At 38.5% G+C, this 22993-nt stretch overlaps 3 protein-coding genes across 3 annotated transcripts in view; 1 reads left to right on the top strand and 2 right to left on the bottom strand.

Annotated features, from left to right (window-relative positions):
- The window catches only part of cerkl (ceramide kinase-like), a 30015-nt gene extending 27762 nt beyond the window's left edge, over positions 1-2253 (bottom strand). The window contains exons 1-2 of the mRNA XM_054615026.1: positions 2070-2253; positions 1751-1860 (exon numbers count right to left, since the gene is read on the bottom strand). Of these exons, the coding sequence (XP_054471001.1) occupies positions 1751-1860; positions 2070-2233 (274 nt within the window). The 5' untranslated portion in view covers positions 2234-2253. The remainder of the gene's footprint in view (positions 1-1750; positions 1861-2069) is intronic.
- A 4599-nt stretch (positions 2254-6852) lies between these two features.
- Positions 6853-9486, bottom strand: neurod1 (neuronal differentiation 1). The gene is given in 4 exon segments (XM_054615756.1): positions 6853-7319; positions 7322-7414; positions 7848-8077; positions 9230-9486. Coding segments are annotated over 4 exon segments (1047 nt in total).
- A 7429-nt stretch (positions 9487-16915) lies between these two features.
- The window catches only part of itprid2 (ITPR interacting domain containing 2), a 36484-nt gene continuing 30406 nt past the window's right edge, over positions 16916-22993 (top strand). Inside the window, 1 exon segment of the mRNA XM_054615519.1 lies at positions 16916-16993. The gene's annotated coding sequence lies outside the window, so the exon portion shown is untranslated.

Raw genomic sequence — 22993 nt, 5'->3', positions numbered from 1 at the left:
ATCATGATCAGAATGTGTTTAATTACGTTATCATCACTTCTGTCCATTCAAAACATGTCCTGACACAATATACCTTGTTCCAAAACAGGGGAGTCTAATTTGGTTAGTTCCACCATTACTCACAGCCCAGTTTTCCATGACATGGGCTCATTAATGTGTAACTGATTTTTCTAAACTACATTATTAATAAAATAAATTATTCATTAAATAGAGGAAATTTGTAATTCATGTTGAGCTTCTAGATCAACAAAACTCCAATCAGCTGGTGGAGCGATCTGATCATTTGTGAAGAAAATCATGTTTGTAACTGTTGCAGAGGCTCGATGATAACAGGCTGGTTGCAATCGCGGAGTGTGCATCTGTTAGAATGCTCTCCCTATTTTCCCCAACTCTTGGTCTGAATGACGATGCTGGAGACAGAAGATCAGTTTGCTGCTCTTTAATCCAAGACACACTTGCCTGTGTGTATGTGTGTTAGTATGTTTGGGGTGTGTGTGGTTATTTCTCTGGACGCACACACGGGAATGTAAACTTTGGACAAACTGTCTCTCTGTGTGGAACATCTAACCTGAACAGATGAAAATATGTCTGACTCATGCTGCTCTCACTCACTACCATAGAGAACAGTAGACATTACATTACATTACATTACAGTCATTTAGCAGACGCTTTTCTCCAAAGCGACTTACAGTCAGTAGTATGTTACATATCATTCACCCATTCACACACTGATGACAGGCTACCATCAAGGTGCCACCATCAGACTCTAACTAACATTCATCATCCAGTCCACACCGATGGCCTTCAGGAGCAACTTGGGGTTAAGTGTCTTGCCCAAGGACACATCGACTGCCGAAGCCGGGTATCGAACCACCGACCCTCTGATTGGAGAACTACCTTGCTCTCCACTACGCCACAGCCGCCCTAGCGGCCGAGTCTGCGACAGCGCCCCTAGTGGCTGGGCCCTAAAATAGCCAGTTCTATTGTGTCCTTCAAAACAGTAACTAAATTACTTAAATTTCTTTAACTTTTTATTTATTATCTATCGGTTGATCTAAAGGGGGCAGTGCACAATAATACGACTTAAACTGTCATTTCTCTTCATCCGTAGTCCCAGGACAGTTGTTACAAAGTCACCATATAGTCAATTAGCATCAGAGCTCTTGAAAATGTTGTGCTTTGTTTTGTGTTGCTCTTAATTGAAACAAAGCACAAGCTACTTGTAAGCTAGTTAGCGCTGTAGGTAACCTAATGTCAAAAATTATATTTTAAATCTGAATTCTGTGGTGTATGCTAGGCTGTGTGAACCAATAAGGACTGCAACTTTACTGAACAGTAGTTTACTCTATAACGCGCAAACAATTGAGAGTTCAGAGTTGAAATGTTCAGACGCAGCTTTTTGAATGATTTGACATCATCCAGGTGATTGTTATACAGCCAGAAAATGACCATCAAACGACCAACAACCTCATAACAACAAGTGATACTCTGTGTGTGTGTGTGTGTGTGTGTGTGTGTGTGTGTGTGTGTGTGTGTGTGTGTGTGTGTGTGTGTGTGTCAGATGTCATGTTACAGGTGGTCTCAATATGACAGAACTTCTCCATTACAGCACCAGCTGCCTGAGACACACACACACACACACACACACACACACACACACACACACACACACACACACACACACACACACACACACACACAGTCTGTCTGTCATCATCACCGTGACAGCTCTGTCCCCATGGTAACTGACCTGTGGGGGTCTCCGGGGTGATGGGGATCCACGTCAGCCTGGTTTTGGTGAGCAGGACGTCGTGACTCTTCTTCCCCAGTTTGAAGATCCCACGCAACACCACGCACTCACTGACACACACACACAACATGTGTTTATTTCAAACAATCATTTTATCGTTAGAAAATGTAAAAACCCAAAAAAGGATCCATTGTTTTAGATTTACTTTGATAAAGTTTAGTGACTGTCATACTTCAACTGAAATGAAGGATTTCTTTGGTCTGACTCATCAGTTTGTTATGAACCAATCACTGAAGGAACCCTCAGAACAAACACTCACCTGTGCTCCTCTTCCTCCTCCTCCTCCTCCTCCTCCTCCTCCTCCTCCTCCTTCTTCTTCTCCGTCTTCTTCTTCGCGCTTCGTTTTTCTTTCTTCTTCTTCTTCTTCTTCTTCTTCGTGCTCTCTCTCTGCTCTCCCTGGAGCTCCTCCTCGGGCTCCGACATGTTCACCGACAAACAAACAAACTAACTATCGTATTATCGTATTATCGTGTTCCTCTTTGACAAGCAAAGCGGCAGATAAACATTCATGAATCTTGTCGCCGCGGAGGTGATGTTGTATTTCCGGGGTGTCGTCGCTATGGAGACGGGAGCAGCTTTAGCGGACTATCTCAGGCGCGCTCCTGCGTTCATCCAAGCGGGAGCGCGCACAGTGAGTAAACACTGAATCCCTTCATGATTGATGGAGCTCTCATTGATTATGTTATGGCAGTATTATTACTGGAAGGGGTTTATGATCTTTTTTTTTTTACTTAGTAAAAGTACCAATGCCACATGGTAGTAAAAGTACACTCCTACATTCAAAATGTAAGAACAACAGTATTATCATCAAAATATGTTTTTATTATGCTACAAAAGTCAAAGTAGCCTTTTGGATATACGGTTGACCCATTTTGGAATAACAAATATATTTAAAGTATAATTATTGATTATACACATATTATTGATGATTGTAGGCTACAGATTAACGGTGCAGCTGGTAAAAGTTGGGCTACTGGTAGTTTGACAGCTTCTGTTCGTTGAATCAGCAAGTTGCCAGGTTGGATTGAGGGTTGCCGGTTTGATCATCAGGCCTTAGTGTGATCGTGGCTGATTTCTGTCTAAGGTCATGTTCATTCAGTTTTATTTCACTAAAGAACAAAAACTTTTTAATCAACTTATAAGTTTTTATAGGTTTTGAAAACCTTATTTTCTCAATCGGCTCTGTAAACTTTGGGAGACTGACAGATTTCTGTATTACTGTTTTTCTCTGCGCGCATAAAAAACTGAATAAAAATCAGAGCACCATTGGGGGGCTTATTCAAGCTATAATCACATGATGCAAACTGCCCCTACAAGCATTTTTACCCCATAGGCTTTGAAGAGATTGGAAAAGGGGCGGCTGTAAATTGGTGAATAATTTAGTCACAGACCTCTTGAAATTACTCTTTATATTATCAACAATTTGATCCATTTAGTCCAGTAATATTTAGGATTTCTAGAAGAGCAATGGGAGCCATCAAGAAGTCAGGCAGCTTTACAAAAGCAAGTCTCAAATAAAAACTGTTTTTGACTCATGCTCAACAAGCAACTTGCATTCCAGTGATTAGGCGCCATCTTTGAGTCCAGTTTTGAGCTCCTATAATACATCCATCATACGGCGCCAAAAATGTAGAAGCGTGAGGAGGCCGCAGAGCTTTTTTCGGCGTATGTTAGGAGTGATGGTGGTCCGTTCAACTTTGAATGAATGGACCACCATGCATGTCTGGTTAACCTCCCCAACTCCAATAAAGAGCAGCGCATAGCAGCTTCTCAAATGGGGCTAAATATGGAGCTAGAGCTTGGAGGTGATTAGCTCAGCTTAGCACAATTACTGGCAGAAGAGTGAAATACATATATGTCTAGAGAGAACAGGATACAGCGTTGGAGGCGGGGCCCTGTTCATTCTTATGAAAGTTGCTCAGTGCATCTTGAAGCCAAAATGACTCGACTGCTGAGTATGAAATCACACAGATCATCTGCACTTCCTCCACATCCTTGGGCCCATTGAGCAAACACACTAGCGTTGAATACCTATGTTGAATACACTTATTGTAAGTCGCTTTGGATAAAAGCGTCTGCTCAGTGACTGTAATGTAATGTAATGTAATGTTTCCTTTAACTAGCAAACCGGTTTCGGGCTCATTCAAATCAACAACAGCTAAAAAAAGAACTGGATTGTAGTAGCTACCTAATGATTTAAATAAGTTTTATTCAGGTATTTGTACTGGGAGGTTGACTTAAATACATCTCTTTCCTAATGTCAGTCTATAGGGAAAAACATTTTTGGTCCCAAATGCATCATGGACCCAGAAGTTGTAATTCCACGCTTTGGCCACTACAAAGATTGGCTTCAAAGCTCGGAGCTCTTCATCGGGGCAAAGGGGAATAGCTAGCCTCTGTCAAAAAAAAATAAAAAAAATACACATGCCAACACCCCTACTATACAGTCTACTACACTGCATACAATCCTCCCACTTTATATGATTTTTAAATTCACATGCCAACCAATCAGAACGCAGGATGTTCCCTGGCTTGGGTATAAACACCATCGTGTGTGTGTGTGTGTGTGTGTGTGTGTGTGTGTGTGTGTGTGTGTGTGCATGTGCGTGTGCGTGTGTGTGTGTGTTGATGGCAGATGGCTGAATTTAAGCTGCATTAATCAGTGTTATGATCAGCCAACAGACTGAAACACAAAACCTCTATCACAAAGACTACTGCTAATACTACTATTGATACTGCTAATACAGCGGATGCTAGTACAGTGGCTTTATTGAGTGTAATTAGAATGTCCACATGATGTCTTTACTAATATCTGTCTACAAATATGATTAGACACAGCTAAGCTTTTTCAAACAATTTACCCTTGTATTTTCTCCAGATCACTATATATCTATCTGTACAATGGTGTCATTCAATTTAGAGCAGCTTTTCTCTGCATTGTTACAAAACAACTTGGTAGTTTTGTTCCAGATATCCCATAGGATTTGATAGAATAGTTTCTGTTCTTCTGGAACTGAATTAATCTTTATGCTGCAGTCTGACTTTCTCTCATCATTATTCCACTTTAACAGGGAGGCTAAATGGTGGGATATGGCCACCATATTGTCCCTGTTGACTTACACACTAACACACATACATCCACACACACATACACACACACACACACACACACACACACACACACACACACACACACACACACACACACACACACACACACACACACACACACGCACACACAGCAGGACATGGTGTGTATGGAGGGGGGCTCTCATGCATAAACAAGATCATTTTCATAAATTAAAATCTTGCCTGCAGAACGAACATCTGTGCCCTTCATACACACAGACACACAAACACGCACACATGCACACACTCACACGCACACATGCACACACTCACAGCGATCCTGGTTTTGTCCTTCAGTCTGTGAGGTAATGTTGTTAACGTGTTAACAGGGTTTTCTCTGTAAGGAGATATGTGTTTTCTCCTCATGTGTTTATCAATACTCGGAATCTAAAATCCACTTTAACTGGAAAATTTGTATCTCCATGTCATGGACCTTTAATCTTCATGATGACGGACATCTGCAAGTTTTTGAGCTGGTATTCCAAAAATATTAAAATAAGCTCACTACAGTTTATAGTGGATCTTCGGACAGCAGTTGGGTGGGAAGTTGGATGTTGTAATGATTATTAATTTTAATTATTTATTATTATTATAATTATTTTAACTGCTTTTACCGATTAATTGTTCTAAGAAAAATAAAATGCCCCCCGCAATTTCCCAAACCAAATGAAATGTCTTCAAATTCCTTGCTTTAACAGTCTAAAACCCAAACATGTTCAGTTTACTATCATAGAACACAAAGGAAAAAGCAAATATTCATATTTGAACAAGTGAAATGTGGGAATTGTTGGTTAAAAAAAATCCTTAAATATGAAAATCCTTATTTAATTAATTAAGAAAATCCTTATTTGAACCCCCTCGGTTAACATTTATAAGCATTATACAAGCATGTGATACATGGTTTACAACATGTAGTTGTCAGCATGAGGGAACTTTAAGTGTTTATTAATTTACATTTATCATCGGTTATAGCCTCTCCAAGTATTATTAATACTGTTTGTATTATGTCATTCATTGGCAATGAAGCAATTGATTGATCCTTCATCTATATATCAGAAATCCTTCTGATTGTTTGGGCAGCTCAAATGCTTAATCCATACTGTGACTGCAGCAGAATTAAGGTTTTATGTAAATCACCTGACTGTACCTGAGTTTCTTGTCTATAAATGTTTCATTTTGAAACAAGTTGAATTCGATTGAAGTGAACTCGACCAAACTGGTCTAAAGGAGACTGAACTGTTTACAACCACAGTAAACTGGACTGAACGAAGGTGACTTGTTGTGTTGTTGCTGATGAACAGAGTCTCTCAGATGAACCAGATGGAATTCCTTTTAATGAAAGGCCTTTATAAACATCTATCTTATAAAATATGAACAAGAGTCACATGAAAAGTTAACAGAACGCTACAGGAACGTTATAAAAAGCAAAAAGTAAAAACCACATGAACAACATGAACATTTCGGCCCGACACCGGCCCAGACCCCGGCTCAAAGCCGCCTCACACACCCAAAAATAGAGAAATCTTTATTCTTTCAACATTTGGAATCATCAGCTGAGCGTCGCTCAGGTTGGAACAAAATTGCATAGTTTCCTCCAGATTATTGCTCATTGATTATTAATTATTTTTAAGTGATAATATGGATAATAACGAGACATTCAGAGAGCGTCTCCTGCAGGATGAAGCGCTACAAAGAAGGTTACATCATCAGCGTGACTTTGTCATCGCCATCGACATCGCCGCCCTCATGAGGAGAAAGGAGGAGTGGTAGAGCAGAAAGACAGAAAGAAAAGGATAGACAGAAAGAAAGACAGCTATGAAATGATCGACATACACAGAACTGTCTGTCTCTCCATCTGACTGTCTCTGTTCGTCTGTCTTTATCCATCTCTCGGTCCTTCGTCGTCCTTCTCCTCAGGAGTCGTGGAAGATGGCGTTCAGCTGGGCGTTCATCATCCGCTCGTGGTGCGTGTGTCCGTCAAAGCCCATCATCCCGTCCACCTGCAGCTCACCGCACCGCGGGTTGGACCCCGCGCCACCGTAGATGGCAGGGTGTCCCCCGGGTCCTCCTGCTCCTCCGTAGTGCACGCTGTAGGAGAAGCTCTTGTCGTAGTCGGTAGCCGCGACTGTCTCGTGCTTGAAGGACGAGAAGTTCCCGTTGATGCTCAGCGGGGGGCTGAGGGGCGGGTCAAACGCCGGGCCATCCGACACCAGGACGCCATCAAAGAAGGGCTCCAGCGGGCCGTAGGGCTGACCTTTGACCTGGTGGAAGATGTGGGAAGGCTCCATGGTGCCGTAGGGCGGGCTGGGAAGGCCGGCCGTCAGCCCGGGGCTCTGGTAGGAGTAGTGTCCCGGATAAGTGGCAGTGCCGGCGGGGGGAGGTGGACCGGCAGGTCGGGAGTCGACTCCGGCAGGAAAGTTCGAGGATTCAGCTGCAGGCAGCCCGCCACCAAGTTAGTTGTCGGCTGAGACAGACCTGAGGGCAGAGGGACAATGAACAGTCAATACTGATCAATACAAACAAGCATGGAAGCCTCACAGATCTACTAGCAAAGCTGTGGACAAGTTGTGTTGTTTTCACTCCACATCTGTTATGGGAATTATCTTGGAATTAAAAGAAAGTGTTCGTATTTAGGTTCAAAATATACAATATGTAAAAATATACCCTATTTGTTAAAACGCCAATGGTACTACCAACTTTGGCACTAGGGGCTATAAGAAAATTGTTCCTAGCTTCCATTTTGGTTGGTTTTACTGAGATTTCAAATATAAAAACTCCCCCCGGTTTAGGCCACCTGGTCATATGTGTTACCCTTAATCTAATTTCATATAACCAGAGGATCAGTCCCCAGACTGACTCTGGGTTTTGGTGTACGCGGTTGGATCTGTTGCTAGGAGGTGACACTGACCTTTGCAGAGCGCCTGGACGAAGCTCATGAGGTCGGGTGCCTTGCCGGAGCGCAGGACCTCACTCAGGGCCCAGATGTAGTTCTTGGCGAGGCGGAGCGTCTCGATCTTGGACAGTTTCTGGGTTTTGGAGTAGCAAGGGACGATTTTCCTCAGACTCTCCAGAGCGTCGTTTAGCCCGTGCATACGGTTCCTCTCGCGGGCGTTAGCTTTCATCCGACGGACCTTAAACCTGCAGAAACCCCAAGCAAATTCAACGTTAGCCTTCGTATCAATTGTCATATCTGTAATTTAACCCTAATCCATTAGCATGTTAGCTTCCAGGCATTTTAGAAGCAATCACAGCTCAATGTACAATATGGTTTATAGTCACTCAAATAAAACAGAAGAAAAAAATCATGAAAAGGATGAAAAGCTGCAATTCTGTCAAACACGAATGGGGCTAAAACCAAACAAACTTGAAAGAAACAGGAGAGCAATTTTGTAGTAACAAATCTGCAGCAAAACAAAAAAAAGGCTTTCCTGTGACTTGCAGTGAAAACACTGGAAACTCAATCCAAGGATTTACACCACAGGGGTAATGGACTTTTAATTTTTAACTTCTGTTTACTAACTAAAATTTGATTGATGTTTAATTCTATGATTCAGACCCTGTCCTCTCAGACTGAACTCCACCAATATATTAGAGAGGAGGACGACAACAAATCTGAACACTTTTTAAATCAACTGTGAATTATTTGGGTATTTTTGTTTAATTTTATTTTCTCATTTTATAATTTAAACATTGTAACTAATTTTACATGATTAAACACAGACAATCAGTGTTCAAATAAAAGGATAGATTTCATAAATAACAAAAACTTTGGAACAATTTGTAGTTTTTGGTGGGGAGGAGGAATTTGTTCATCTGCGTTTAATTTCAAAGCATTACCTGTAACACAAGACTTTCAATATTCTAGGATAATCTTAGCCTCAGGATGCTTTTGGAAAACAAGCCCCATACTGAGACTGGGAGCAGGACGACTGCTAAGGCTTCTGGGTAATGAAACAATAGTCTGATAGTCCTACTTTAACATATTCTCAGGTCCAATGTTTTTTTGATCATTTCCTACTAAAATTTAATGGGTTTTTTTGTATTATCGTCAAAAAACGATTGATTTTGCCTCCTGCTCCTTCAGAGGGATGATTATAGTCGTCCTTCCAAGAGTGTCTCAACAAGTTTACGGGTCAGATTTCCATCAGATCTACTGGTTACAGTCCTGCTCCTCAGAGGATGATCCCTGCACATTTTAATGAGTGCGTGATGTTTCCTCTAGCACCACCCTCAAGACAAACGTTTTAGCTTTTAAAATACTAGTTTATAAAAGCCATCAATCTCCTTCACCTCTGAATACGAGCCTTGGTCATCTTCTTCTTCTTCGGCCCTCGCCTCTTGGGTTTGTTCTCCCCATCCTCGTCGTCCTCCTCCTCCTCATCATCATCGTCCTCTTCCTCATCAAGACGGTGGAGGCTGTCCTCCTCTTCTTCGCCCCCTCCTTCTCCTTCTCCTTCTCCTTCTCCTTCTCCTTCCATGGGGCTGTGAAGCTCCTCCTGCTGCTCGGACTCTACTGACTCCTGCTCCTCCTGCACAGACCTGGTCATGATGCTGATTCTCTGTTTGAGAATAAATAAAACAGAATAGAGATGTTTATTCAAAAACATTAAAAACTCATTATCACACTTATTCTCTGTAGAAGAGAGCTTATTAAAATGAATTAATAAAACTGCAAATTGGAGGCATAGTTATAGTAGACAGCATATTCACACTGTTATTAAGGTTTTGATAAATGTAATAAAATAATAAATGACATCCTCATTTGCTAGGTTTCCATATTTTGAGGAACAGGTGGCATTTATTTTCATATGATAATTTTTGTAATACATTCATTTTTGCTACTTTGGATTAAGGTTTTGTTGGACTTCATATTTACAACATCATGATTTATCAGATAAACCACACAGGTTTGTGTTTATATATTGATGAAAGGATTTATTCCCATGGGGTCAGACTGTTTGTTTTATTTCAATGCACTGGACAGAATCCGCAGGTATACGAGGAATAATGTTCTTTTATTTGCTTGGGAATAACATGGACAGAGACACTATTAAATAAATTAATAATCTATATGCTATGATTCATTACTTGAACTGATTTTTACTTTTAAATGCGCAAATTCTCAATGATTCAAAACGGAATCTAAAAAAAAGAAAGAAATGTAGAATAGTTTAAATCTCAATGTGTGCGTCTTCCTGATTAAGAAAATGTAATAAACCAATTTAAGTGAATTTAAGATTCTACGTGTGGTTGTCTGTAAGGGAAAAAGAATTATTCGTAAAACAACGGTGACGGAGAAATAAACCTTTAGGCTAAATAAATAATAAGGTGAAAATCTGTCAACGTGAAGTTGCTAATATATATATATATATAAATGTTATTTAATTCAGAACACAATCACTCATTTGCCGCGTTTAACAATATTTAGCCCACAACATAAGATCTTTAGTTTTAGATCTTTAGTTTTAGATTTTAGTTTTAGATTTGGCCTAATTAAATATAAAGTAGAAAAGTCTTAAGTTTAGTTTTTGGTAAATGCTCAAATCTGAAATTAATAGATTTGATCTGTTTAACAGACAAACTTAGGTTCGTTAAAAACATCTTGTGTTTTTAATGTAGGAGCGGACTAAAACACAGGTTGGCTGGAAGTAGAAACTTTTGAATAATAATAATAATAATTATTATTATTATTATCATGATAAGGGTTGTTTCTGCTGACTGGTCCCTGTTATTAACAGACATGAGGGACGAACACAAATAACAACAAGTAACTGAATAAAAGACCAAACAAAGCGGGTTCCTTTTTTTCGAAAATAAATTAATAGTTTAAAAAAGGGTTATAAGATTGAAATAAATTAAAAATGTAATTAAAAAAATTCAAAAGAATTTAGACTTTAAAAATGAAGGAATCTTCGTTTATTTGATAAATAAGCTTCATTATTATTATTACAGAAGACAGGAATGATTGAATCAGAGTTAAAGATTCTCTGGTTTAAATTAGCATTGAGGGATTATTATATTGGTATAAATAATGAATCATAATTATCATCCTGAAGGTGAGATTACACAGAACACATCATTTATCAATCAGATATACCTGTTAATAATAGAGTAATGAACGTACCTGTTAATAATAGAGTAATGAACGTACCTGTTAATAATAATGAACGTAAATAATAGAGTAATGAACGTACCTGTTAATAATAGAGTAATGAACGTACCTGTTAATAATAGAGTAATGAACGTACCTGTTAATAATAGAGTAATGAACGTACCTGTTAATAATAGAGTAATGAACGTACCTGTTAATAATAGTAATGAACGTACCTGTTAATAATAGAGTAATGAACGTACCTGTTAATAATAGAGTAATGAACGTGTCTCTGCTGTCAGACTGCACGCATCCCGCGCGTCTGTGTGATGATGATCTCTGAGAGAGAGAGAGAGAGATGCTGCATTTATACACACACACACACACACACACACACACACACACACACACACACACACACACACACACACACACACACACACACACACACACACACACACACACACACACACACACACACACACACTGGGGGGTAATTAGCATATCGAGGCCACACCCTCCCGGCACGGGACATATGGAGAGAACGTCATTAAAACGGCCCCAGGGGCCAAGAGTCTCTCTCTCTCTCTCTCTCTCTCTCTCTCTCTCTCTCTCTCTCTCTCTCTCTCTCTCTCTCTCTCTCTCTCTCTCTCTCTCTCTCTCTCTCTCTCTCTCTCTCTCTCTCTCTCTCTCTCTCTCTCTCTCTCTCTCTCTCTCTCTCTCTCTCTCTCTCTCTCTCTCTCTCTCTCTCTCTCTCTCTCTCTGTCTCTCTCTCTCTCTCTCTCTCTCTCTCTCTCTCTCTCTCTCTCTCTCTCTCTCTCTCTCTCTCTCTCTCTCTCTCTCTCTCTCTCTCTCTCTCTCTCTCTCTCTCTCTCTCTCTCTCTCTCTCTCTCTCTCTCTCTCTCTCTCTCTCTCTCTCTCTCTCTCTCTCTCTCTCTCTCTCTCTCTCTCTCTCTCTCTCTCTCTCTCTCTCTCTCTCTCTCTCTCTCTCTCTCTCTCTCTCTCTCTCTCTCTCTCTCTCTCTCTCTCTCTCTCTCTCTCTCTCTCTCCTCTCTCTCTCTCTCTCTCTCTCCTCTCTCTCTCTCTCTCTCTCTCTCTCTCTCTCTCTCTCTCTCTCTCTCTCTCTCTCTCTCTCTCTCTCTCTCTCTCTCTCTCTCTCTCTCTCTCTCTCTCTCTCTCTCCCTCTCTCTCTCTCTCTCTCTCTCTCTCTCTCTCTCTCTCTCTCTCTCTCTCTCTCTCTCTCTCTCTCTCTCTCTCTCTCTCTCTCTCTCTCTCTCTCTCTCTCTCTCTCTCTCTCTCTCTCTCTCTCTCTCTCTCTCTCTCTCTCTCTCTCTCTCTCTCTCTCTCTCTCTCTCTCTCTCTCTCTCTCTCTCTCTCTCTCTCTCTCTCTCTCTCTCTCTCTCTCTCTCTCTCTCTCTCTCTCTCTCTCTCTCTCTCCTCTCTCTCTCTCTCTCCCTCTCTCTCTCTCTCTCTCTCTCTCTCTCTCTCTCTCTCCCTCTCTCTCTCTCTCTCTCTCTCTCTCTCTCTCTCTCTCTCTCTCTCTCTCCTCTCTCTCTCTCTCTCTCTCTCTCTCTCTCTCTCTCTCTCTCTCTCTCTCTCTCTCTCTCTCTCTCTCTATCTCTCTCTCTCTCTCTCTCTCTCTCTCTCTCTCTCTCTCTCTCTCTCTCTCTCTCTCTCTCCTCTCTCTCTCTCTCTCTCTCTCTCTCTCTCTCTCTCTCTCTCTCCCTCTCTCTCTCTTTGTGAGGTAAAGTTGACCATCTGTCGCCACATACAGCCACGCATGCGCACACACGAACACAATGCACATCATTGAAGGTGTGTGATGATTATAATATGATAGATTGTAAAGGTCTATCATTATTGTTGTAGAAGAAGAAGACAAATGTGAAAAAACAGAATATCACCATGGACCACCTCATATGTGGCCAATCCAGTAGCATTCTGATTACAATGCATTCTGGGTGCATTTACACCTGCATTAATGTGAGTTCTTCGTGATCCGGATTAAATATCCAGATTACAGATAACCAGGTGGAGATGGGGTTGAAATGACCGTCTGTACTATCTGTCTGGTGCAGGTTCAGGTGTTGTGTCAAAGTCAGTCTCCCTGTCGATCTATGTTTCCTCTCACCTTTACCTGCACTCGACCTTACCTCTAACCCCAACCAGTTTTTCCACTGTCTGATGCTGAGCCACACCTGTGAAGATTGTTGGTTTGATACAAGGTTTTAGTCATGTCAGTGGAGAGGTTTCAAAGATTGATGTTGGTCCATCACCAATTTGGTCCAGACTGAAATATCTCAACAGCTATTGGATGGATATTCATGAGATGTAGTACAGATTATTCATGTTCACCAGAGGATGACTCCTTATGATAATGCTGATCCCCTGACATTTCCTTTGCACCCCCAACAGGTTGGTAATTTAGTTTTTTAGTGAACTATATTGACTGCTAATTTGTTTCAGATATTTGTGTTCCCCTCAGGATGAATAGCAATATTTTGATGATCTTTCAATCTTCAATCAATTTTTGTGTTGTGCAACCCTAAGGTCAAACTTTGAATCCATTGAAGTGCGACCGTGAGGTTTTGTGTGAAATGTCTCCGCAATTAATGAACGGATTGACGCAGAATTTGGTACACACATTTATGTGCATGATGAATTCTAAAAACATTGGTGTTCCTGCAACTTCTCACATAATTTGGTGTATGACGAAATACCTGGAACATGTTGACATTCCTATCAGCCTCATCCGTAGGCCTAATTTGATAAGTGCTTATTAGCAAATGTTAGCATACAAACAAACTAGACGAATAGGGTAAACTTAATACCGGCTGAACATTAGAATGTTAGCATAGTCATTTTGAGAATGTTAGCATGCTAATATTAGCATTTAGCTGAAAGAAGCACTGTGTACAGCCTTGCAGCGCTGCTAGATAAGGCGCTAGTAGAAGTGCTAGTTTGGGGGTTGAACAGCTTCAGAAGCCCCTCCTCCGACACACCAACGACGTCAGAGCACTTTTCCTTATGAAATGACAGCTAGCTCTTTTCTATCATAACTTTTGATCCGTTTAAACGTTAGCTTGTAGCCTGTTAACGCTAGCTACATCGACTGCATGCTAAAAGAAAAGGCGGCAGACAATGAAGGAAACCAGTAGGCGTGGCTTATCCCGGCAGAAGGAGGGGCTTGTCCCATCAGTTCACATCATGGTCAACATATACTGAGTCAGTCTGGTTGAGTTTAGTCGCTCTGACCAATCGAGCAGAAGGAGCAGACTTTGGACCAGGCTGTTCTCCAGCGAAGAGGTTGCTATGGTGACGCTATACCGGTTGCTAGGAAGTTACCAGGCAACTTTAGAGGACCGGTGTGTCTGTCCCACCAGCGTGGATCCTCTGGCAGCTAATGGTTAACACAAAATCAATCCATCGGTCTCTCTGCTGTTCTGTTTAGGATTCATGAATATATAACTCTGTGCTGCTCATGAATTCTGAGTATAACATTGAATGATGTAAGTTTATTCTATAACACTTGAAGTTGGCAGAATTTGTCAAGAATTAACTTATAGATATCCAAAACAAGAGACACAGATGTCACAGTTTGATTTGACGGTTTTCAGTGCAACCAAAGCTGTAACAGGCTTTGAATATATTTACATCTACAGTTTCAATGGATTAAGACATCTAGGGATTCAATTATTTTACAGACGTTTATCAAGAGAAAGAAACAAGAATGAAGAAGGGTTTGAACTTTTGATTAAACAGTAGTGAGGTGGAAATAATTCAAGGGAGAGAAATAATTTCTTATTCAAAACAAAGTGAACGAACAGAGCAACTCGCTGTTGAATAAGAAGTATCATTCCATACTGCAGGTGGTGTGTGTGTGGAGAAGGTCAGATTAACCTATTCATAAATACAAAAAAGCAGCCAATGGAAATTCAACACACACCTCACACACACACTTACACGGTAGTACCTCTTGGAGAGCAAACAGTGTCTTATATTATGATTAACTTTTAAACTTTAACTCATTTAATTAGTCATTATTTAAATAACACTTTAATTGAACCTTATATCTAGCTTCTATTAGCAGTATATGTACATTCAATAAATGGTTTATAATACAAAATAATGTAGTTATAAGCAGATATACATGAAGAGTTTTTTAATGTTCAGTAAATTCTCCAATGAAGACATGTTTTATATTAATACAACTATATTTTACTATATTGTTATTCATCATGTGTTTAAACAGCGGCCTGGGTGCCCAGAGGAGGAGTTTTATTGCTTGGTAAAACTTTAATAAACACATATTGGTGCTTCCAATAACATTATAGTGTGTTATAAACCATTAATTCAATGTTTATGTACTAAGGTTTAAATCACATGAACAAGCTGAAAACAAGACAAAATATTAAACAATAATGCTGCATCAGAACAAATAAAACAATGAACTTATAACCAAACGAACGAGACCGTAGGATAGATACTCTCACAAGAAACACAATCAAACTACTTATAAGCAAGCAGTGATAGAATTACTGAAAACACAAGTTATTTGTTTTAGGGTAAGAGAATAAAATATATATGAAGATAACAATTATGTGCAGGCTTTTGACAGAGCTAATAACAAAAAAGGTACAAATATTGTTTTAAGCTATAATGACAGTTAAATAATATACCAATGAGGAAAAGATCAAGTTAACAAAGGAATCTGCAGAGAACGTTGTGTATGACACTGGGAAGAAGACCATTGGTATTTTAATAAACAATGTCAGTGGAGTCCAGTATCCACACAATAAATTGTGTGAAACGATTAATACATGAATTCACTTTTTCTGATGTGATTTGTGTGTGGTTTAAAAGTAAGTTCAGTATCAATCCAAAATATTTTATTTTACTTTCTGGAATTATCAGAAATAGTGAAATTATTTTTTCTATCCTGGTGATTCTGTTTTCCTGTTTACGAAATGACTAATCTGAGAAATTATTTTAATAACGTCGAAAAAACCCACGTTTTTTATCAATGTGTTTGGCAGCTGTTGGATCATAACGGATGCATTAGAAGCAGTGGCTCATTAAAATAGTTTTAAAGGTGTTTGGTTCCATCTGGTGGTTAAAGAAAAGTACTAAAATATCAAGTCACCACACACTGTTTCTTTCTTTCTTTCATTTGGATGATACATTGATCCATTTATCCATCCGTCTCCCTCAAAATATAACATTAATTTAGTTGATTTAAGTATTACTTAATGATATTACTATTTCCCATCATTTCTACAAAAACCTGTGCAATACATTACACATTACACTGTGCAATAATAGTTAAAAAAGTTAAAAATAGTTAAAATAGTTGTTGTTTTTTTCTCTGTCTGTAAATACAATATTTCAGTTATTGTTGTTTTTTCTACTGTTTTTTTTTTATTGCTTATTTATAATACTTGTTTTATTTTATTTTTATTTTTCATCTTTTATCTTGTCTTCTTCTACTATGTCTCTTGTGTGCACTTTAACTCTATGCTGCTGTAAGCCTGCAAATGTCCCCACTGCAGGACTAATAAAGGATTATCTTATCTTATCTTATCTTATCTTATCTTATCTTATCTTATCTTATCTTATCTTATCTTATCTTTCCGCACACATTATACAACAGCTTGTTTTTCTAACAACAACAGCAGCAGTTTACAGCAATAACAGCAGTATTTATTTCTTCAAAAATTTGAATTGTCTTTAACTTTAACTGTAAGTAAAACATGTGTGAGTACTATGACCGTCCTGCGTGTACTGCGTCCGGCGGCCGCTAGGTGTCGCTGTTTCTCGCCGGCAGCCCCTCCTTGAGGACACGCCCCCTTCTCCTCCCGCAGGTTTCAGGAAGCGGAAGCAGGAATGTTGGTGTGTTTTCAGACAAAGTTTGGACAAGTTTGACAGTTTGGGAACGGAGACATAAGCAGCGGAGGAGCATGACGGTGAGAAGCTATATTATCTGATCATAGTAGAACCACAACACGGCCTGTTGGAGGCTCAGTGAGAAGCACTGCCGGTGTTTCGGGTTCTGAGGAGAGTTTACTGCTGTCAGTACAACAGGGACGAAACAGGACGAGCAAGTTAAGGCTGGGATCAAATAATAATGTTGCTTACTTTTCAATTTAAGAGTAGGCAGATATTTAAAGTTAAAGTGATACAATTCATCATGTGTCTTGTAGCTTGGCAGTGATGGAAGTACATCCAGTCTACCAGCGGTACTGGAGCACTGGGACTTGTCCTTCAGGCTACTTGAGTCTTTATACTTTACTATTTCCGAGGGCAGTGTTGTACTTTATCTTCACTACACCTTAAGTTACCCAACAAATTAAGAGTTTAAGACACAAAACAGACGGTGAATCTATGAAAAAGTATATTTTTGCTAAACAACTGTATAGTGAAGCTCAAATGAGTAATCAATTAGTCATTGACCATAAAATATTTTGGAAGTTATTTTGGAAATCCTTAATAAAGAATTCATTAAGAAACATTTCACGGTTCAGGCCTCCCGAATGTTAGAAATTGTTGATTTTCATTTCAATTATTTCAATCACTAATTTTTATTTATTTTGTGCTTCTGGTATCAGTCTGTGAAGATGTCACTTTGGAGAATTGTGACGACATTTTTTACTATTTTCAAACCATCAATGATCAACAATGTTCAATGAAGGAATATGTTTACAGTGTTTAACTTCAGTAAATGACCTGAATACGTTCTCAACCTGCATTTCAGAGAGAAATATTGCTCTATAGTTACTTTTGAAGACTTTACACACCAAACATGTGTCCATCTTGTGGAAGATGATGCATTATTAGAATAAGCTGCCCAACAGTATATTAATGAATTAAATACCTCGACCAACTACAACATTAATGCACGGCTGACATGGTTATACATTTGCAATAATTATCCCAAAAATATAGTTATAAAACAATGAAAGTGGATTTTGCATAATGAGCCCTTTTGGTATTTTAAGTACATTTTGTTCCTAATATTTCTTTATTTTATAACTTATCAAAAGCAGGACTTTTACTTCCAATATAATGTTTTTATGTTGTGGTATTACTACTTTTACTTTTACAGTAAATTATTTGAATACTTCCTCCACCACAAAGTTTGTTTTCTAGATTATCTGTGTAGTTCACACAATGACAGCTTTATTTTCATTATTTAATCTACAGAGTATTGTGTCAATTAATTAACAGCAGTGGACAAAGTCCTAGGATCCTTAACTGAAGAAAAAATAAATGAACCACACTGTAAAAATATTGTAATATAACTGAACAAATTACAATTTTTACTAAAATAAAAATACAGGAATATTATCAGCAAAATGTACTTAAAGCATCGAAACTACTTGCTATGCTGCAGAATGACTCCTATCAGTGTTATATATTCTGACACAATAAGGCACACCTTATTTTTTATGAATTACTCAATCCAAAGACTCTGAATCAAAACTATCAAAACGATAATTTTAAGTTTAACCGGTAGAATGCTGCCACTCCCAAAGTCTACATGTTCTGATCAGCTGATTGTTTGAAGAGAGAAGACGTATCCCTCTGATGGTTGATGTTGGAACAAAAAAAGCAACACAGTTCACTCGCGATTGTACAGTTATGTCACAGAGATCCTTTACTTAAGTAAAAGTAGAAATACCACAGACTAAAAAGACGCCATTACAAGTAAACGTCATGAATACAAATGTTATCTAAGTAAAAGTACCAAAGTATGATCAGAAAATGAACTTAACGTATCTCAGTATCAGTATGCAGAATGGCTTCTTTCAGTTATGTTAATCTAATATTGTTCTGTTTTTATCACTAGGGAATAAAAGAGCATTTTAATGTTGTAGTTTGTCAATGAGAAATTTTATATATTTTGTATACAATTGGGTATATCAGTAGTATAGTGCTATATCAGTAGTGTAGTGCTATTTTAACATGTTTCTTTATGTCAAGAATAACTAGTAACTATAAAAGTCAAATTGATGTATTGTAGTAAACAGTACAGTGATCTGTTGATTATTTTCTTGATTAGTTAATCAATTATTTAGTCTTAAAACATGTCTGTAATTGTCATATGTCAGAAATGCCAATTATAAGCCCCAACAAACGACAAAGAAACGCTTCAGATCGTCACATTTGAGGAAGCTGGAACCAAATCAAAACTGTTTTGTTTTTTTGCTTGGAAGTGATTCAAACAATTAATGAATTAAAATCACATTTGATGTCCTCTTTGTGAACAGATGGCAATAATCAGGATGAAACAAGCCCTTAACCACAAGTTAAATCCCCTTAGTTGGAGCATTCGTACTAGAAAACCTCACAAAAACAATATCAAGGATACAAAAATGTTGCTGCAATGTTTCCCTCTGGAATGTAGTGGAGTAGAGGAGTAAAGAAGCATACAACAAAAATACTTAAGAACAATTACAGCAATGGAGTAACTGTAATGGTTTTCTACTACTGCTTTATGTGTCATGACTGCACGGTGCACATAAGGATATAAGTAGAGCCTTTGTTCAGCTTCTCTTTGAACTTCCAGGGTGACATCCTGCAGTTTACTGTAGCACAGATGTAAACATGCTTTGGTCCTCACTTCCACGCTCTTTTAGTCCGTTTGATCACCGTCAGTGAGATGAAGTTTTAAGAGGGTCTGCTGTGTTCAGGTTGCAGGAAACAGACTGTAAGTCGTGACCTCTTGAGTCTGGTTTGTGTCACAGTCGGCAGTCAGTGGGTCATCTGCTCTCAGACATTTGATTTACGATTATGTAAAACAGAGAGAAGCAGAAATCCTCACTGTTTTATATCTTTTTTGCTGTGGTGCCATTGGTGGAGGAAGTAATCCAGAACCTAAGTAAATGTACTAATACCACAACGTGAAAATACTTTGTTGTAAAAGGGCCTGCATTGAAAATGTTACTTAAGTAAAAGTACGTGATTAGGAAAATGTACTCAAGTACATCTTTTAATTACTTAGGTATTAAAAAATGAAAAGAAATGGCGTTAATGCATTATTGCTAATGCATTATTATCAAAGCGTGATTTTAAAGTGTTGTTGGTTGAGGCGGGGTACATTTTTTTGCATAGAACTGGTACTATTGATTATTATCATAACGGATTCGTCTGCTGATTATTTCCTTGGTTAATTGATGCATTTAAAACAGTGATGAATGTCTTTAAAAACCAGGAGCATAAAGTCACACATTCACCATGTTTGTTTAGTCCAACCAATACAAACCTCGATACTATTAATATACACTTTTAAACTAATTTAAATTAATAAAAAAAAAAAAGAAAGAACATTTTCTCATTTGAGAGGCTTGAACCATGAAATGTTTGGTGTTTTTGCTTGATGAATGACACTAATAAGTCGTGCACTTGTTTTAGGTTAGAACAAATATCACTGTTTGTGTTGACATAACACTGAAACAGCATAACTTAAGGATGTAACATAACAACAACCATAAAGTCCATAAATGCCAAAAATCTTTTCAAGCAACTGGGCTACGACTCAAAAAATACATCTGCAACTATTTCGATAAATGATAGATTAGAATAATAGTCATTAATAGGTTTTGAAGAAAAAATTACATCATTCCTGCTTCTCCTCTCTTCTCTTATGTGATAGTTGATTTTTATGACGAATTAACCCCAAAGCTAGCAACAGCAACGAGCCCAGGGCAGGCTCAACAATTCTCCCTTAAGTGACAAGCCAAACAAGCTTTTTTTTTTTAATTTCTTCTAACTTTTTAACTGATAGCGTTCATTAGTCAAAATTCTTATTGTTGGTTAATGGTTAACTTCCCTAGTGAGAGTCAATTAAATATCTTAATATACCAAACAAGCCAACCAACCCTTTTCTCCACTACGAAAACTTTTACCTCAATTTAATTTTTTATTAACCCCCAGAATCCAATCCAAACGCAGATACTCCTCTCTGTAAAGAACGACACGATGAACCCTGTATAGCCCTCTTTAAGATTACAGGAGTGTTTGATACTAAAAAGACAGATGTAAGGGGTGAAGGATGCCTACAGAGAGTAGTGATGGCTGCAGAGGACTCGCTCTCTGCACACTGTCCTTGTGTTTGTTTTTGTTTGTTTTCTGACATTCCAGTTTGTTTTGCATATCTGAGAGAAATCTAAAAATAGATCAATCCTTCCCATATCGCTCTCTCTCTCTATCTCTCTCTCTCTCTCTGTATCTCTCTCTCTGTATCTCGGACAGGAAGTTGTTCTGTTATTCAGCCTAAACACCCATTTCCTGCTTCACACGTCAAATTTGGCTTCATGCTCCTCTTTTTTTCTCCGGCATCCTTCTACTCCAGTCTGTGACTCTGTATGGATACTCTGTGTTCTAGCTTTCTCCCCTCATTATGTAATCTCGATTTTTTTTAAATTTTATTTATAAAATTGACTTTGTGTCTGTATTTCCATGCTAGCTATTATTAGCAACCATACAGCCAAATTCCCTATTATTACACTTCTGTTTACAACAGCATTTGGTCTTCCTCAGTAGTAAACTGTGATCTTGTTCCCATTTGTATCAACCGTCGGCTGAAGGCCGGCTGCTGGGCCTCAGCCAGCCTTTCGCCTGTGAGACTAAGCTGAAGGAGTTTCGGCCAAAAGATTCGATACAGTTGCTACCAACAAATTGTCTTTTTATTGATTTGATTATGTTTGCCGTTAAGCAGCAAATCTTCACATATACCTCTACTAAAATAGCTTGTGCTGAAAGGTTTAGGAATTAAATTACATTTCAAACTTCACCTTGAACGCGCAGAGCTTCTGTTTAGCATTCTCTGCTATTTTATAGACCTAAAAGTTAATATATTAATCTTGAAATTAATCCACACTGTATATAATGAAAATATTAATTATGTTTGTATATTTATATTTATTTATATTTTTAATTAAATCATATGTGAAGAAATTGCCTTCCTGACTCATTCAAAATTGAAACAATGAATGATTTTATTCAACAGTGACAGTTCTTAGTGATAAATCCTGTTGCATTAATTGAACCAGTGTTTTTGGTCAGGCACCATCTGTTACTGCTGATTATTTTCCAAATGAGTCATCAGTGTTCACATTGACTTCCCCTCGTTTCACTTAATTTCTATGCTAAATCAACTGGCAGAGACTTGAAGCTTGTTTCAGACGGACGATACATCAAAGTCAACATACACTCCCCTTTATTTTTTTTGTCAAATTATTGTTATCATTGTGTGGTACCTGTTAGGAAAACTCCCTGTTGGTGTGTTGATGGACAATTAGACACCGAAAATTTGACAGATGAGCTACTGGAAAAAACCAGTAGCTGGGAAAGGTATTCAGACTCTTTACTGAAGTAAAAGTTGCAACGCCACAATGAACAAGTTCTCTAAATGTTACTTAAACGTGAGGTACTTTTAACTTGTTATGAAACAGTCTCAAATTCATACACTCTATATGACCTACATAAGTAAACAAGACCAAGATTGCCTATGTTTATGTAGTTATTCTTGATGCTTGTCATTTGGGCCACCGGCTCAGATTTCGCAAGAAATCAGATTAAATCATGTAGATTCCCCAGAAACTAGAATCCCTGCATCTCTGCCTCTATCCAATAAAAGTTATGTTATGTTAAAAGTTTACTGAGAGTGGATGAAAACAAAACAGAGCTCTTTCACTTTCTGGCCCAGAACCTCATGTTGATGTCAACTACCAAACAAGTTGTTTCCACAATGTTCTTTCATCAAACTCGTTTCCTGTTTGAAGTAAAGCCTTGTGTTTAACCCATTCTCAATACAAGTTTTAATGCGCTTTCATGAAAACGTGAACATATCACCTGCAATTTGGCAAGTAGCTCTCAACTTAAGTACAATGAACTGGATTAAAGCTCAGAACTGGATTTTTTTTTAAATGCTGTGTGTGTGTGTGTGTGTGTGTGTGTGTGTG

This window comes from Anoplopoma fimbria, chromosome 16 (genome assembly GCF_027596085.1).
Source record: "Anoplopoma fimbria isolate UVic2021 breed Golden Eagle Sablefish chromosome 16, Afim_UVic_2022, whole genome shotgun sequence".
NCBI classification, from domain to species: domain Eukaryota; kingdom Metazoa; phylum Chordata; class Actinopteri; order Perciformes; family Anoplopomatidae; genus Anoplopoma; species Anoplopoma fimbria.
Note: the sequence above shows the minus strand (reverse complement) of the source record. Positions and strands in the feature narration are given on the sequence as shown.